A 19,094-nucleotide genomic window follows, 5' to 3' on the forward strand; every position below is an offset into this window, starting at 1 on the left:
CCAGATTTTATATACAGTGCTGTCACTGACTAATTGATGCATAATAAATTCAGCATCTATTTTGAACAGTTAGTATATCTGTTTATAAAGTTTTATTGAGTTAAATTTTTGTAGAATTACAAAGAAAAAGAATAAAATGGAAACATTTGGAATTCCTTCTTGATCACCCTAAAAATCATCTGAACAAGAGAGAAAACTCAGTGTAACAGCATTTATTAAGGGCTACACTGCAATGTACACTGTGTACATTGCAGGTTATTTTGTCATGGCAAAAGGTCAGGGGTTAATAAGTGTAACTGAAAATAAAACAGTTTATATATCATTTTTTTATATATAGCAGACCATGCTGGAAAAAATTCTTGATTTGTATTCAGATTTCAATAAACACAGGGTGTCTCAAAAATATTGGTACAAACGTTTAGGGGAGGTAGGTAACATCTAAAGGAATGTGAATCGCATAGGAACCCATAACCGGAAACGTCACGGGAAAGTAGTAGCAGAGGCACAAGAAGCAGAAATGACACAAGGCAGTAATTAGTGGCCAACATTTATTTGACATAATATTAACAATGGAGTATGAGATGGATGCATTTCATGATGTTACAACAGATGCTCGAAGGTTCTACCATGAGACGCGATGCATGCGTGACACCAACGCACCATGAATTGGCAGACACGGTCGAACACACCTGGAATTTCTTTGACAGTAGCAGCAGCGCAGACGAGTCTCCACAGGCAATTCATACAAGATAGATTTGAGAGCCGTCAACAGAAAGAAATCAAGGCTCGATAAATCAGGTGAGCGTGGGGGCCAGGCAACAGATCCACCACGGCCAGTCCATCAACGCCCAAAACGCCTGTTCAAATGGTCACGAACACACCTTCCATAATGGGCAGGCGCCCCGTCATGTTGAAACCAACATTTGGTTTCAACATGACGGGGAATTACATTTACTGGAACATCGTCAAGTAACCCTGGTAGAACTTGTTCAAGAAAGATCCGATATTTAGCGGAGTTCATGCAGGATGGTAACGGGTATGGGCCGACTAAGCAGTCACCGACCATACCTGCCCACATATTTATTGCGAAGCAATATTGCGCCGCATGGGGGCGCACACCATGTGGGTTGTCATGAGCCCACACATGAGCATTGTGCTAATTGAATAAGCCTTCCCGAGTGAAATTTTTTTTTTTTTTTTTTTATGTGAACTCCAAACACGAGAGATATTAGAACCTATAGTACTTAGTACCGTGCTTGGGTTGGAGGTTGAGAAGACAAAAGAAGATATTTGTTGACATTGGACTTGAACTTCTGTAGATTGTAGTTTTCAGGAAATACGTATGAAGGAAGGTTGTTCCAGAAAACGGCAGTTGAATGAATAAATGAGGAAGATGAAAAGTTGGTTCTGTGGGTTTGAAGTTGGACAGTAAATGGATGTTGGCTGGTGGCGGCACGTGTTCGGACTGTTTTGAAAGAGAGAGGGGGAATTATAGAAGCCAATTCAGAAGAGCAGTGCCCATGAAAGTATCTGTAAAAGAGGCATGCAGCAGAAACGGTGCGTCTATGAGAAAGTGAGTGGAGAGACTCTGTTAGAGATGAGTCATTAATTAACCTAACTGCCCTCTTCTGAATGGAATCAAGAAGCCTGAGAGAGGTTTTGGGGGCACCACCCCAAATGTGGGAACAATATTCCATGGCAGGGTGGATTTGCGATTTATACAGAGTGAGCAGCTGTTTGGAAGAAAAGTAACGCCGAGAGCGAAAGAGAAAACCAAGTTTTTTAGATGCAGAAGAAGCAATATTTGTAATGTGCTTGTGCCAAGAGAGATTAGAAGTCAGGGTAATCCCCAAAAGAGATATATCCTTTTGCCTAGAAATTGGAGTGTCACTAAAGATAAGCATAGGAGCAGAAGAATCCTTTTTGCGAGTATAAGACAAGACTGAGTTTTAGAAGGGTTGAAATCAACTAAGTTGTCTTTGCCCCACTGGAGAATTATCTGAAGATCGGCATTTAAGGAATTGGTAGCAGATTTTCGAGAAGTTGAAGCTGATTGAGCAGGACAAGATTTCTCAAAAAAGAAAGTTGAATGCAATGTGCTATCATCGGCAAAACTATGGATAGCATTTCCAGTCAATGCAAGAAGGTCATTGATATACAAGAGGAAAAGAGTGGGGGAAAGAACTGAACCTTCGGGGACACCGGCATTAGTGGAGAAGTTAGGAGACAGAGAGCCATCTACCATCACCCTCAGTGAGCGATCAGAGAGAAAACTGGATAACCAATTACTAAAAACAGTTGGCAAACCATAAGATGGAAGCTTGTTTAGAAGACCTTTATGCCAAACACGATCAAAAGCCTTTGAGATGTCAAGAGCAACTACTTGTGTTTCACCGAACCTTTCCATTGAAGTAGTCCATAAGTGGGTAACATAAGCCAGGATATCACCAGTGGATCGACACTGATGGAATCCATACTGGTGATCGTTGATCAGACGGAAGGTTTCTAGGTAGTTTAAGAGTTGGCGGTTAATTGATTTCTTCATTACTTTAGAAAGAGTAGAAGTAATTGCAATGGGACGATAATTGGATGGGAGGGATTTGTCACCCTTTTTAGGAACTGGCTGGATATGTGCAAATTTCCAAGCAGAAGGAAAAACACCTTTGGAATAAGAAAGTGAAAAAAGGTGGCAAAGAATAGGAGTAAGTTCAGGAGCACAGATTTTGAGAACAAGTGGAGAAATACCATCAGGACCTGGAGCTTTCTTAGCATCAAGATTCATCAAAATCCTTCTGATATCCTTTTGATGAACGACCACAGGAGGCATTGAATGGACCGTGTTGGGAATGGTGGGAGGTGTTTTACCAAGTTCATTAATACATGAGCTGGAAGAAAAATGGGATGCTAGCAGGTCAGCTTTATCTTTGGCTGAAGTGACAACAGAACCATCTGGTTTGGACAGAGGTGGAAGCAGAGATGGGCAAAAGTTGCGGCCAATAGCTTTGGCAAGAGACCAGAATGCTCGGCTACCATTAGGGCATGAAGCAAGTTTTCTACTCTTAGCCCGTTCAAACTCTAGTTTGGACTGATTAATAACTGCTTTACAATTGTTGCGAGCTTTGGTGTAAGTAGAAAATGAAACTGAAGAATTAGAAACAAACCAATTATGATATGCAACATTCTTCTCTTGAACAGCCTTAGCACATTTATTGGAAAACCAAGGTTTAGATAAAGGACGAGATTTTAAAGTGGAGTGTGGGATAAAGGATTCCATTCCTGCGAGAATAATTTCACTGACACGATCTGAGCAGACGTTGACATCAGAAGTTTTGAAACAGTAATCCAACCAAGGAAAAGAAGAAAAGAAGTCTCGCAGGTCATCCCATTTTGCATTCTTGTAATGCCAAACAACACGAGGTTGGGAATAGCCATGAGATAAAGGTTCCATTGGAGAAGAGACAATCACCAAGTTGTGATCTGAAGTGCCTAAAGGACCTCTCACTTCGACCGTGTACTTAGAAGGGTTGTTTGTGAGAAAAAGATCAAGCGTATTGGCTGTATGATTATGATTGTCCGGTATTCTTGTAGGTAAATGAACAATCTGTGCTAGGTCATTAGTAATTGCAAAAGCCTCAGCATCTCAACCTGCTGGGTCGGTGTGACTAGAAAACGGAAGCCAGCTGGTGTTGTGAACATTAAAATCACCAAGGAAAATTACCTTACTGTTAGGAAAGTTGGACTGGAGAAAGTCAAGTTGCAACGAGAGGAAGTCAAAGAGCTCCAAGTGATTAGTGGAGTTGGGAGAACGGTAGAGACAACAGATGAATTTGACACAATGAGGTAGAGAGATTTTAAGCCAGAGAAGATCAAAGAGAGGAGATTCCAAATTGCCAAGTCTCTGACAGGGAATATCAGAACGGACATATGCACAAGTACCACCTTTGAGACGAAAGGAATCATACAGCGAATAATTTGGGCATCTGAGATGAGCAGTAGTTGAATCAACCGATAACTGAGATTCTGTCAGAAAAAGTACATGTGGTTTGGCAGACTGCAAGTGGAAATAAGCCTCATCCGTGAACAAAACATAGGCTGGAAAATTCAAGTCTTGAACACTTCCTTGAAGAAACCACTGTGCAAAAGCCACACGTGCAGGATGATCTTAGGGAGCAGTAACTGAACCCTTTGGAGATGAAAGGGGTGTAAGGAATCGTCGTGCCAGACACTCTGTACACTGTAACGAGACACTCCTAAGGCAGAGGCAACGGCATGTGTGCTGGTAGTAGGATTATTCTTGACGGCATGCAACACATTTTCTTCCATGGCAGGAGTTCGCATCAAACGTGGTCTGCCCGCACTACTCCTGTTACCTCTAAATGACTCATAATCGCACAGATTTTGATGAACACGCGCAAACAAATGGTGGTCCGGTACATGTCTGCCTGGGAAGCATTCTCCATAAATTCGTTGAGCGGCTCGTCCATTGGCCTCTGCTAATCCATACACTAGGTGCATGTCTGCCAGCTCACAGTTCGTATATCGATGCATGCTCTTCGTGCGGCGACTACTGCTTGAATGAGCAAACCAGAAATTTTCCCTCTCGCGAACTGATGAACAGCGCCGTGTACTGACTTACGGTGACTTTTCCGGTTATGGGTTCCTATGCGATTCACATTCCTTTAGATGTTACCTACCTCCCCTAAACGTTTGTACCAATATTTTCGAGACATCTATATAATATTATCTTGTCAAATAAACAATATAATCAAGTATCAGCATGTTGGCTGCTGTATAAGTTAGTCACAAGACCTCATCCAAAAGAGAGGAGTATGTTATTTTATACTGTTTGAGTTTTCGAAAAAATTCAAAGTAATATCATATAAGCTGAAAAAGCCAGTTTTCATCATATTATAAGTATCTTATTACATTGCTATAACTCAGATACTATAACTCAAAACAGTTACTCTTTTGAGTTATAGTATCTTTTTCTGATTGCAAATGACTAATCACACAGATCAGGATGACTTGATCATGTTTATAATGTAATCAAGTCATGATCAAGCCATCTTTTACTTTGTGTTTCAGATTCAACGGTTTTGTACTGAAATTTAAAACTTTTATGCAGTAATTTTATTACATCTCATAAATGGGTGTGATTGATGCAATACGAGAATTGTATTATAATTTCACATTTTAGATGTAGATCTTTTTTTTTATTAAGAACCTTATTTTAAAGGACCACATACTTATATAATGGATGTTAATCAGAAATACATAATTTGAAATCCTAAAAGGAATATCTTGCATTAAAAATGTTAGCATGTAAATTGCATTGCTGCAACAGTATTTGATTTATAGCGCCTCCGTAGCCAGGTGGGAAGGAGCAGCAGTGCGTAGCACACGCTTCTTGATTAAACCGGGGTTCGATCCCGTCACCACCAAATACGGAGGATGCGGAAAGGTTAAGGAATGACCACCGCATATCCTGGAGCAATATAGCCTTAGTTGCTAATGCTCCTAAAAACCAAACAACAACAACAACAACAACAACAACAACAATTTGATTTATATACTGTTGTATACAGTTATAGTTATTAATTTGGTCCTTGATGAATAAACATGCATTAGTGATGTAAATAGATCCTGATAAAAAATGTTAAAGTATATTTTAAATTTGTATTTTTATAATTTAGTTTGTGTTGTTATTTGAAAACAACAGCAACATTAAGAAATCAAATTGTTATATTGTTATGGTGCATGTGTGTGTGTGCACAGTTACATGTTTACTGATTTTTTTTTTTTTTTTAATATATATTCCCAGGAAGACAGTAGCTCAACTTCAGAATCTCCATACAGTGATGATTCAGCTGCTACAGAGGCTTTTTTTAGCAGCGATTCTAAGCCTTTTATTATTGAACTCGACGGCTTAGCTTTGTTAATGTTCTTAATTGGTATAGTCACAAGAATGTGGAGGTTAGAAGAACCAAGGAGTATAGTGTAAGAATTTTACATAATTAATAACTTAAATTATGTTAGGTATATAGAATAATATGAAAGTTTAATATCCTGTTGCAGTGTTTCTCAGTTCTTCTGTTTTTAGAAGTCCCCTTCTTTTGAGCAATCTAAAATCAGTGACATCCTTTTTGGCCACATATTTTTAGTTTGTTTTGGTATATAACAATCCAGAATATTTTAAGACCCTCTTTCCTACTTGGGAAGCGTCTTGAAAAAGTCCTGGAATGTGCATCACTGTGCTATTGAAAAATATTATCCTGGGTTGAGTATCACTGTTGTGTTGCACTGACGTAGTAAATATTCAATCGTTTTTTTTTAAATAGCTAGTTTTGTTTTAAAGGTACTATGTAATATTTTCTTTGCATTTTTTTGCCATTATTAAATGCTTGCTGTATTTGGTTGGCCTGAAATAAAATAAAATAAATAAATAAATTGTTAGTAAGTGGCCATGAAAGTTTTATTTTATTATTGCCTTTTCGTTTCAGCTTATAGAAGGTAAACTGGAAATTTAATCAACACAAATAACCTTTGAAGTGACAAATATAAAGGCATCTAGTTTTTGTAATACTGAATTTCTTTCACACAGATCTTCATAGTTCCAAAACAAAGTGAATTAAGAACACATTTTGAAGTTTGCTATGCACCATAAAAAAAAAAAAAAAAAAAATGATAAAAAGGTGTGTGTGTTAAAATAAAAAATCATCAGAGAAGCTATGAACTACAAGAATATTGTAAAACATTAGCAAATTTTATCAAATGGTTTTTCGGAAGTGCCCCCGAAGGCCATGTATTGTTGTCACAGCAAATGAGCATAACATTCAGTTGTGGAATTAGTATGTAGCATTCTGCATCTGCTGATGGGGGAAAAAAAAAAAAACATAATATTTCCAAGTTCTTCCTTGAATTTGGCCAAACTCTCCATTTTGATCACCCTGTCAAGCAGCTTATTCCAAAGTTCCACAACATGTTGCCCAAAGATAAACTCATAACAACTGGTTTACTGTTCCTCAGTTTTATAGGTGCCTCCGTAGCCAGGTCGGAAGGAGCAGCAGTGCGTAGCACACGCTTCTTGATTAGACTGGAGTTTGAGCTCATCACCACCAAATATGGAGGATGCGGAAAGGTCAGGGAATGACCACTGCATATTCCCGGAGCAATATGGCCTTAGTTGCTAATGCTCCTAAAAACCAAATAACAAACAAACAAACTCAGTTTTATAATTATGCCCACTGGTTCTTGTCTCACTCAGCAGTAAGAATATGTCTCCCTTATTCATTTTATTAATCCCACGTAAGGTGTCTAGTCACTAAGCTCTGCTGACCATATCTTCTAAACCATTCTTAACAGGAATGGTGCTTAGAAGTCTTGAACTATCTAGTTGACCTTCTCTGTACCTTCACTAGAAGTTTTGTCTTTGTTATGTGCAACCTCCAGACACAGATATATTATTCCAAGTGTGATTGCACCATCCTGTTATGCAGAGGGTTAATGAACATCTCTCTACTTGCAAAATTTCATTAAATTATAGATAGAACACCATGTGCTTGTCTCATTGCATGCTTACAGTAGTTGTTTAATTATGTGATACTTGTAGCACATTGCATGTAGAATTTCATATCTTTCTGTATTGTAATCCTGAAATATCTCTATTGTAGGCCCCCAAGTCTACAATATGATACAATGAATTTGGAAAAGATTCAAATGGCCTAACAATCTGGTAGATATTTGAATTTGCACGGTGGAATCAGTAACTCAAGATGGCTTTTCCTCATACATTTGATAAACTACTGGTATCCCTTTCCCTAAAGAATTCCTCATGTGTGAATATAGATATAGTATACCTATTCGGTTCATCACTAGCCTGAGTAGGGTCATCAAAAAACCACTGATGTCAAGTTGACCAATGTGATTCATCCCTTTCTTTCTAGTGTTTACATAAGTAAAGAAGCCTTTGCTGGTTTTTTTTTTTCATCCTTTGCCGAAGAATCCTTATCTGTGTTAGCTTGCCTAACTTCCTTTGTGACTTGATTGAAGACTAGTTTATATCTATCATAGTCTTCTGTATAACCTGATAATTTATATGTATCCTATACATTTTTCTTCTCTGTCATGAGTCTCATTAGATCATCTGACATCTATTTAGGTCTAAGCCTTGAATAGTATTTCTTAGTTGGTATAAAAAGCCTGGTAGCTTCTATGATTACTTCACAGAATTTGCTGTTGGTGACATCATCTGTTGATAACCTTTATAGAATTTAAAAACTGTCTAAGACCTATGTAGTCTCCTTTATGGAAGCAAAAGCTTTTCTGCTTTATAGTAGTTTCATCTTTAAGTAAATCAATGCATTGTTATCACTGCCACACCAAATGTTTTTTTTTTTTTTTTTTTTTATCTTTAGATTCTTAATGCATGAAGGGTTGCTGCTGATAATCAGATCAACATTATTGCTTTCTCTTGTTGGTGCTCTAACATGCTACTGTAGAAACAGTCATCCATTTCTTTACATCAATGAAGCTCATTTCACTTCATAGTTATGCATTAATAAGCAGCACTATGCTGTAAATGGCCCTCAGTCCCCAGCAGCTTTCACTCCCCCTCTTACGGCAGGGAGAGGATCAGAGTGGAAGCAGAGGGTGCTAAGAATCTTTGGGTACGACCAGGCTGCCATGTATGGAAACTGAACGTGGCCTGTTACAATGTAAGATCGCTCATCAGTGAAGACAGGATATTAGAACTGGAAACGGAATTAGAAAATGTGAATTGGAATATCATGGCTGAAACAAGGAGGAGAAGAAGAAATGAATCACTTATAAGTTTATTAAGTGGAAATCTGCTATACACCAATGGAAACAGTGAAAGGAGCAAAGGTGGAGTTGGCTTTCTGGTCCATAAAGATATAAAAAACAACATTTTGGAATTCAAAAGTACATCATCACCAAGGGTGTCAAGACTACTACTCAAGATTTCAAAGAGGTACAAGCTAAAGGTTATAATGATTTATGCACCAACATTGAGCCACGATGATGAAGAGGTTGAAGAAATGTACACCGAAATCGAGAGTCTTCTAGATGAGCAGAAAAGCAGAGAACACTATCATTATAGGAAACTTCAATGTTAAGGTTGGAAAGAGACAAAACAGCGCAGAAAGGGGAACTATAGGAAATTTTGGAATTGGTGAAAGAAACAAAAGAGGTGAAAGACTTGTGGAATTTACAGAACCTCGAGGATTGTCAGTAATGAACACTTTTTTCAAGAAAAGTGTGAACAGAAAGTGAACATGGAAGAGCCCAAATGGATTAACAACTAATGAAATAGACTTCATCCTCACTAACGGAAGATATATCGAGAATGATGTTAGTGTCCTGAACAAGGTAAATGTTGGAAGTGATCACAGAATGGTAAGATGCACACTTGATATAGATGTAAGAAAAGAAAGGAAAAAACTGACTCGAGTAAATAATATGAAGTTCTTTGAGATAACAGAAGAGGAGAAAAAGCAGTATGTACAGTCAGTCCTCGTATAACATGTGTTTACACTACACGAATTCGATCATACATGATTTATAAATAGGGGAACAATATCGTATATAACACGAACCGAATTTGCTTATGCACGATTCGCCTTTGTGTTTACAAGAAATGGCAGTCTAATGCGGAATCACCCCAACTGAACGCAACACGATAGCAATGAAGAGAAGATTCTGAAAATGTATTTATGTTTTTTATATCAGTGAAGAGGAAACGCTTTTCGCCATAATAACATAAAAATGCAATGTTCTGCAATGCTTCTTTAACCAGTGGCTCCATTATTTTTCTCTGGAACAGAAGTCAAATTAACAGGTCTGTAATTACTCGTGTCACCCTTTCATCCCCCTTTGTGAAGATCGAGTTTACTCGATATAATTGCTTTGTAATAATGCCGATAGCTGGAATTTTATAACAGATTCCACTAGCAGAAACGCAGCTGGAAATAGTTTTTGTTTTATGGTAATAACCCCCAGAAATGTGCTTTAGTAAAATGTGAGCTAGTGAGGTGTTAGTGTGTTTCTGCCTTTACGGTGTTGTTTATTCAGTTGCTACACACGCGCAGCTTTGTTTATGTGTATCAAGCGTGCTTCCTCATTTTGTAATTGTGCTTTATTCTCTAAAAATGAGTAAAATACTTAAAAGGTGTGAAAAGGAAGCATCCTGGTGAAGACACTACAGATTCAGAGAGAAAAAGAAAAGCAATATCGATAAACAGAGGCTGACTGATAGTCAAAAATTCTTACCCGGGAAAATTTATAGTGGCCTCATACTAGCGTTTATGGCCAAAATCACACCGGCCTCCATCCTCTTCTGGCCTCCGGCCCACTGGGGTTTCCCCGGTAAGGCTTATGGCCAGTCTGTCTCCGTTGATAGAGAAAAAATATGAAATTTTGAAACACTTTGAGCGAAATTAAGACCATATGATTTGCACGTGCTACTGGCCTAAATGAGGCAATGCCGAGAATTACAAAGAATGCAGAGAAAATAAAAACAACTTTCATAGCAGGAACAACTCAAAGTGTAATTAAAATCCATTAGATCAAGACACAAAGAATTGGAAGAGATGGAACGGCTGTCATCTGTTTCGATAGAAAATCAAACAAAAAAAGTTTGCTTACGATAGAAGCAAAAGCATTAGCAATATTTTATTACGTAATAGTCATAATAAAATACGTAAGTATTTTATTACGATTATTTATTGTGTTTGGTAATGTTTTGGTTACAAATGTGTGTTCAATCTTGGGTGTCGGCACCTAACCCTATTTTTCCCAGAGGGCCTGTTATTTATATTGCATGATTTTGCATTGCACGAGGATTTCTAGGAACACAACTATCGTGCTATACGAGGACTGACTGTACTGGAACTTAAGAACAAGTTTGAGCTTCCAAAGACAGTTCAGGACCAAGATATATTGATGAGGAATATTACAACTTTCTGAAAGTGATAAAGCCCAAGAAACCTATAGGTAAAAAGAAATCCAAAAAAGAAAAAATTAGTCAAGAAACACTGGTCACGATGAACCGAAGACAACAGATGAAGAGCAAGATAAACACTGACAAGAAGAAAATTGAGTATACTAAGTTATGCAAAACCATTAGAAAGAAACTCAGAGAGGACATATGAAGATTTAACACAAGAAAAGTAGAACAAGCATTAAGGGAAAACAAAGGACTTAAATCAGCAGCTATGTGCAGTAATACAGAAAGACAAATGATACTGAAACTGTTTGTTATTTGGTTTTTAGGAGCATTAGCAACCAGGTCATAATGCCCTGGGATATGTGGTGGTCATTCCCTGACCTTTCCGCATCCTCCGTATTTGGTGGTGACGGGCTCGAACCCCGGTCTAATCAAGAAGCGTGTGTTACGCACTGCTGCTCCTTCCCACCAGGCTACGGTGGCACCTGATACTGAAACTGGAGAATAGCAATGGTGTACTTATAAATAGCAGAGAAGGCATAATTCAAATAGCAGAAGACTAATATAGAGAATTATACAAGGAGTGAGGGAATGTTGCCAGCAGTGGGGAAGATGGATCGCAAATTAGTAACACATACGACATACCCAATATCCCTCCTGATGAGGTAGAACATGTATTGAAGAAAATGAAGAATCAGAAAGCCCCGGGGAAGATGAATTTACTGTAGAGTTGTTAAAATTGGAAGGAAGAGACATGGCACAAAAACTGGTAAGACTCTTCACAAAATGAATTAAAAAGGTGTGATGCCTAAGGAGTGAAATAATGCAACCATAGTTTTGCTGCATAAGAAAGGAGATAAATCAGAAATTGGAAATTATAGACCAATTAGCTTGTTATTCCACATCTACAAGTTGTTCACAAGGGTCATTACTAACAGATTAGAAAGAATACTTGATGAGAATCAACTGAAAGAGCAAGCTGGCCTTAGGACAGGATTCTCAACTATCCATAGTTGATTAAGAAAAGGCATTTGACTCCATACAGCATAATGCAATGTTTCGGGCACTGGAAAGACATGGCATGATAACCCATATATTATGATTTTGAAGAAAATATATGAGAACACTACCTCTTTTATTAGACTAGACAAAAGACAGTAGCAAATTTAAAATTGAGAAAGGAGTTCTACAAGGAGATACAATATCTCCAAAGTTGTTTACTGCTGCCCTTGAGGAAGCTTTCACGAAGATTAGACTGGTCGCAGAACGGAGTCAATGTGAATGGAGAGTACCTAAACCATTTACATTTTACAGATGACATTGTGGTCATAAGCCATGATCTCAAAGAAATAGAGGAAAATCTTAATCAGTTATGCAGAGTTAGTAAGGATTTTGGACTAAAGATGAATATGGCTAAAACAAAAGTAATGATGAACAAGTATGCCATAGAAAGGGATATAATGATTGAAGGAGTAGTAATTGAAAAGGTGGAATCGTGTACTTATCTGGGACAAGTCATCTGCTGTAATAATGATAAATGGCTGGAAATCAAGAGAAGAATAAATTTTGGATGGATAGCATTTAGGAAATATAGTCACATACTGAGGAGCAATATCCCAATTTGTCTGAAACGTAAAATAATGAACCAATGTATACTCCCCACTATGACTTATGGAAGTGAAACTTGGGCACTCACCAAAAGAATGGAAGAGAAGCTGAGAACTACACAGCAAAGAATGGAATGAATTATTTTGGCAATCAGACTGTTAGATAAGAAGAGAAACTCATGGATTAGGCAGCAAACTCAAGTAAAGGACATTCTTATCAAAACTAAAGAACTAAAATGGTCTTGGGCAGGATACATAGCTCGAAGACATGATGACAGATGGATTAATTGAATGGTACCCAAGAGGAAGAAAACCTGGAAGACAACGACAGAGATGGACAGATGAAATTCGAGTTTGTGGGTAGTAAATGGATGGCCATTGCACAAAACAGAAGGAACTGGAAACTTGCTGGAGAGGCCTTCATCCTGTAGTGGATTGATAATGGCTGATGCTGATGATGAAGCAGCACTACGTTTTGAGTGACTAAAAAGTGCTCATGAACTACCTTTATGCTGTGTGTAGTGCTCTTTTAGAGTATAATGGTTTCTTCACTTGTATGGAGAAGTTTGGATTTGGATCCCAACAGAGATTGGAGGAATTCTTAAAGGGCTCTTCAGTTGGGGGCTGCAGTTAGCTGATCTCAGGCAGGAGGAGTTGAGTTTCCTGCTATGTGTTATTTCAAGTGTTTTCCAACCTGCATAACATTCTGATGAGCACATGAACACACATTTGTACAGACATAATACACTGGTGAAATTTAACCTAAGATACTGATGTTTTCTAAAACAACCACCACCAACAACAGTGCAATGGTAGAATTATGAATCCTCAAATTTTTGAAAATGAAAACACACTAAATGTTGACCACTACAAGAAGATTTGCAACTAGGAGAAAGAAAATAGGGCTGTGGTCCTGCTGCCGTGTGAGAGGGAGCATACACACAGGTTCATGTGAATTACAATGAGAGGTACTTAGTATTAGTATTAATAGCAGCAACAATGCAAGAAAGCAGGCTTTCTATCTCTCTTGTAATCTGCTAAGTTGTGTTGCCTGTTGCTACTGCAGCCTGAGCTCAACTAGGCTGGACAGTTGAGTGCTTGATTGGTCCCTCTCTTTTAATCCTTCGAAGGCAACAATCTTGTTCCTCAAGGCTTCATATAGACCAATCAGAACACTAAATTTCTGCTTAATCTTCTCATGCTCTTTGCAGTGAACACACAAAGGCATCTCCTGTGGCTGTATCATTCATGTCTTTCTAAAGGTAGATTTGCCAAGAGGACACAAGTAAGACGCATAACATAATCCTGATTCATAGGAGAAATCCATTTGTCAGGTCTCCAAGTCACATGTTCATGGCACCAGTTTTCACAAATTCTGTGGAGTTTGGAGTTTATGGGATACAAACCACTGGCTTTCTAGTGTAGAGTCCACTTGAATTGAGCCTTTTAACACAGTCCAGTTGGAAATGTTTACACCTGTGGCCACAACAACCTCAGACTGTGTGACAGATTAAGCCAAAATGCTGCCTTTAACTGCCTGGCTTTAGGTCATCCAATGACCCACCATCTCAAAGAATCATCTAAACGACAATGATTCGCTATCCTGAGTACTGGAGACTATCCCACTGAGCAAGCCAAAAAACGGGAATGATATGATATGGTCGCAACCCGTGTTTTATAGGCATGAATAATTTGCATAATATGCGGCTCTGTAAGGTGGTAGATCAATTATTGGATACTTGGAATTTGCATGCCAGGATGCCTATTATATCAAATATTCGTCTTTGGTGTCATTGTTAACAATAAAATATTTGTGATAAACATTTAATCTGTTAATTTTGTTGAGCAGTGTAAATAAAAATGATTGTTGCTCTAATGACTTGCATGACTTTCAGATCACCCTGCATTTGTATAACAGTAAATTTGTTATGTTCTTTTGTTCCTGATGAAATACTTATATATATATATATATATATATATATATATATATATATATATATATATATATATATATATATATATATGTGTGTGTGTGTGTGTGTTACATTCTTATAAAACACATATAAGAATGTTATGCTATACTAATCCTTTTTCAGAATTAAACAGGAATAATTGTATTTATAATAATTATTACTAAAAAAGTAATAAATATAATTGTTTCTTTTTTCCAGATTTGATGAACTTCATTATGGAAAATTTGCAAGTTTGTATGTTAAAAGAATATTTTTCTTTGATTCGCATCCACCTCTTGGAAAACAGCTGGTTGCTTTAGCAGGTATGTTTTATGTGGGTACAGTATATGTAAACATGTATGTATTTATTGTATGTTTTATCCCCAAAGGGGTAGCCAAATGAAAACATTTATTTTTGTTCTCTGTTTTCCAATTCCTAGTGACTTTATTTGCAACTAATCTGCTATATTATAAGATATATAATATAGATTAGTTGCAAATGAAGTCACTGCTGGAGAATGGAGATATATTCACAGTAAACAGTAATACTGTTGTTGTTGTTATTTGGTTTTTAGGAGCATTAGCAACTAAGGCCGTATTGCTCCGGGGATATGCGGTGGTCATTCCCTGACCTTTCCGCATCCTCCGTATTTGGTGATCACGGGCTTGAACCCCGGTCTAATCAAGAAGTGTGTGCAACACACTGCTGCTCCTGCCCACCTGGCTACGGAGACGCCTAAAGTAATACTGTAACACTCACTCTCTCTCTCTTTCTCTCTCTTTACCACAATAACTAAGTACTTTGTTTGCTTCCATGTTGGATAATGAACTCAAAGAGTATCAAACTCAATTTTCATACATAAAAATCAGAAGTGACTAACCTATGGCACTTCTATTGAGTCTCGCCATAAATATCTGCTTACCCAAGACACGATTATTTTTTCATTATAACTATATAATAATAAAATATTATCATCATAAATTAGAATAAGGTTTAAAATAATAAAATAATGCCAGCAGTATGGCAAGACAAGAGCGAAAAAACAAAATTAAACCTAGATTCAAATCTAACAGGAAGGGAAGAGGTAACAGGAATAAAAATATATTGCAATGAAAACTCTAAATTAATTTAGAAAATTTAATTATACGAATAATAATTCATTAAAATTTAAAGCCAATTAAATAGAAATATAGTGGTGCCCCCTCTGATGGGCACCAGGTCCAAATTTATGTGAAATATCACCAAACAGAGATTTAAACCATTCACAATAAAACAAAACAAAACAAAAATAAAAAATTGACTGACCATTATGCCCCATCTCAACAGAGGACCACAAGGCCAATAATGGTTAGGGAATCGCTGCATTTCGAACGCTAAACAAATCGCCGCAAAGGCGAAACGATCACAAGATCAGTCCGCCACACCGATCCCCAGATCGAACCGCCAATGCAGGGAATTGAACAGCGGTGGTCCCGATGCAGCGAAAATCAAAAATAGAACAGACAAGAGCACTCTAGCCTCCTTTTTATTTTTATTAAGTAATACTTTTTTCCAACATTATTTAAATATAATAAAATATTATATATATATATGTATACACATGCATACAATCCTCTCAAAAGTTATGGGGCACTTGAATAGTAACGTATGAACAAAACATGTATTTATTAAAGAAATTGATAACATGTTGTCCCACCTTTGGCCATAACAACTACTTCATTGTGTCATAGAAGACTACATTTTCTAGTACAAGGCTGGTGGTGTACTCCACTCCTTTAAAGTATTTATGAGCTCCAGTAATAAAGAAGGCTGTCTTGACCTTGCCCTAATTCTCTGTTACAGTTCATCCCAAAAGTGTTTAATTAGGTTGAGGTTATGGGTCTGTGCCAGACACTGCAATTCTCTGATATTTTTCTTGAACACTGAGTTCACAGTCCTTGCTTGTGACATGAAACATTGTCACGTTGGAAGTTACAAGGGTTGCTTCCATAAAATTACAATAATATTGGGCGCACAGAATTGGAATTGTCTAAAACATCAGTGTAGGACACAGCATTCGGGTCCTTGAGGCTGTCACAGACATTCTCTCAGATATGCCAGACAAGCTGTTCTTGCTACCTGTGAGTCTAAAACGCTGATGGAACTGATATTCGGGTGACACTCAAGTCAAAGTGGACCCAATTTCGGCGAAGTCCGGACGGTCTATGACAGCCAAATCCTCTGCTTGCACCTTCACGATGGTGGGACTGTTAGTAATCCTGGGTATAACCTTCATGCACAAGTACATGGTGGGTGACCACCCAGGTGTGAACCAACGTAAGCAGGGGTCGAGGTGTGGCGCCCACACCACATGGAGGAACGCCGCCCCTCTATGTTACCAGGCAGTACTAGGTGGTAGATGACTCTCATCAACCGGTGAAATACCACCACTTTGCTTATTGGAGGCTTGAAGTGGTGGAACCCATGTTTAGTCTCTAGAGCTAAGTTCCGGCCAACCCTTCCCTATCTCTTCCATCATGCAGTATGATTGATGATTTTTGAGGTTATGATGAATGTCGTGGCGAGATCCAATATTCCTTACATTTCGAGGGTACAGCTCTAAAACGGTGTTCGCAGGCCGGCCGCTAGTTAGTACACCGGACTGAACCTATTGGTAACTCTCTAGGAAGCTTCCGGATCAGCTAGTGTATAATCTTGCTACCTCTACTCTGCCAGATAGTGACTGGAGGGAGTCCGAGTAGTTTGTATGCGGGGAGCATTGTCGAGGCCACGTTATGTCAAGGATCTGGGTATATTCTTACCACATGTACGCCATATCCAAAAATTTCATTACTTCCTACAGCATGTCCCACCCACTTTTTCTTACTATTGAATACACCATGAATTGTCAAAATAATAGAGCAAGCTTATCTGCGAAAAGATCTAAACCTCCCAAGGACTTCCTAATTCATTTCACAAATATACGTGGTCTCAATTCTAATCTCAACAATGTCCATTTCCACTTGCAGTCTTCCAAACCCCATGTACTTTTTCTGACTGAATCTCAGTTATCAGTTGATTCAACTACTGCTCATCTCAGATGTCCAAATTATTTGCTGTATGATACTTTCGCCTCAAAGGTGGTACTTGTGCATATGTCCGTTCTGATATTCCCTGTCAGAGACTTGGCAATTTGGAATCTCCTCTCTTTGATCTTCTCTGGCTTAAAATCTCTCTACCTCATTGTGTAAAATTCATCTGTTATCTCTACCGTTCTCCCAAATCCACTAATCACTTGGAGCTCTTTGACTTCCTCTCTTTGCAACTTGACATTCTCCAGTCCAACTTTCCTAACAGTGAGGTAATTTTCCTTGGTGATTTTAACGTTCACAACTCCAGCTGGCTTCCGTTTTCTAGTCACACCGACCCAGCAGGTCGAGATGCTGAGGCTTTTGCAATTACTAATGACCTAGGACAGATTGTTCATTTACCTACAAGAATACCGGACAATCCTAATCATACAGCCAATACGCTTGATCTTTTTCTCACAAACAACCCTTCTAAGTACAAGGTTGAAGTGAGAGGTCCTTTAGGCACTTCAGATCACAACTTGGTGATTGCCTCTTCTCCAATGGAACCTTTATCTCATTTCTATTCCCAACCTCGTATTGTTTGGCATTACAAGAATGCAAAATGGGATGACCTGCGAGACTTCTTTTCTTCTTTTCCTTGGTCTGATTACTGTTTCAAAACTTCTGATGTCAACGTTTGCTCAGATCGTGTCAGTGAAATTATTCTTGCAGGAATGGAAACCTTTATCCCACACTCCACTTTAAAATCTCGTCCTTTATCTAAACCTTGGTTTTCCAATAAATGTGCTAAGGCTGTCCAAGAGAAGAACGTTGCATATCGTAATTGGCTTGTTTCTAATTCTTCAGTTTCATTTTCTGCCTACACCAAAGCTCGCAACAATTGTAAAGCAGTTATTAATCAGTCCAAACTAGAGTTTGAACAGGCTAAGAGTAGAAAACTTGCTTCTTGCCCTAATGGTAGCCGAGCATTCTGGTCTCTTGCCAAAGCTATTGGCCGCAACTTTTGCCCATCTCTGCTCCCACCTCTGTCCAAACCAGATGGTTCTGTTGTCACTTCAGCCAAGGATAAAGCTGACCTGCTAGCATCCCATTTTTCTTTGAGCTCATGTATTAATGATCTTGGTAAAACACCTCCCACCATTCCTAACACGCTCCATTCAATGCCTCCTGTGGTCTTCCGTCAAAAGGATATCAGAAGGATTTTGATGAATCTTGATGCTAAGAAAGCTCCAGGTCCTGATGGTATTTCTCCACTTGTTCTCAAAACCTGTGCTCCTGAACTTACTCCTATTCTTTGCCGCCTTTTTTCACTTTCTTATTCCAAAGGTGTTTTTCCTTCTGCTTGGAAATTTGCTCATATCCAGCCAGTTCCTAAAAAGGGTGACAAATCCCTCCCATCCAATTATCGTCCCATTGCAATTACTTCTACTCTTTCTAAAGTAATGGAGAAATCAATTAACCGCCAACTCTTAAACTACCTAGAAACTTTCCGTCTGATCA

The 19,094-nt window shown here is 38.3% G+C and overlaps 1 protein-coding gene across 1 annotated transcript in view; it reads left to right on the plus strand.

Annotated features, from left to right (window-relative positions):
• The window catches only part of rt (Protein O-mannosyltransferase rt), a 207,466-nt gene that overhangs the window by 22,103 nt on the left and 166,269 nt on the right, over positions 1 to 19,094 (plus strand). Inside the window, exons 2-3 of the mRNA XM_090369975.1 lie at positions 5,822 to 5,997; positions 14,742 to 14,845. Of these exons, the coding sequence (XP_090226101.1) occupies positions 5,822 to 5,997; positions 14,742 to 14,845 (280 nt within the window). The remainder of the gene's footprint in view (positions 1 to 5,821; positions 5,998 to 14,741; positions 14,846 to 19,094) is intronic.

This window comes from Mastigoproctus giganteus, chromosome 3 (genome assembly GCF_048544385.1).
Source record: "Mastigoproctus giganteus isolate SK-2022 chromosome 3, ASM4854438v1, whole genome shotgun sequence".
Lineage (NCBI taxonomy): Eukaryota > Metazoa > Arthropoda > Arachnida > Uropygi > Thelyphonidae > Mastigoproctus > Mastigoproctus giganteus.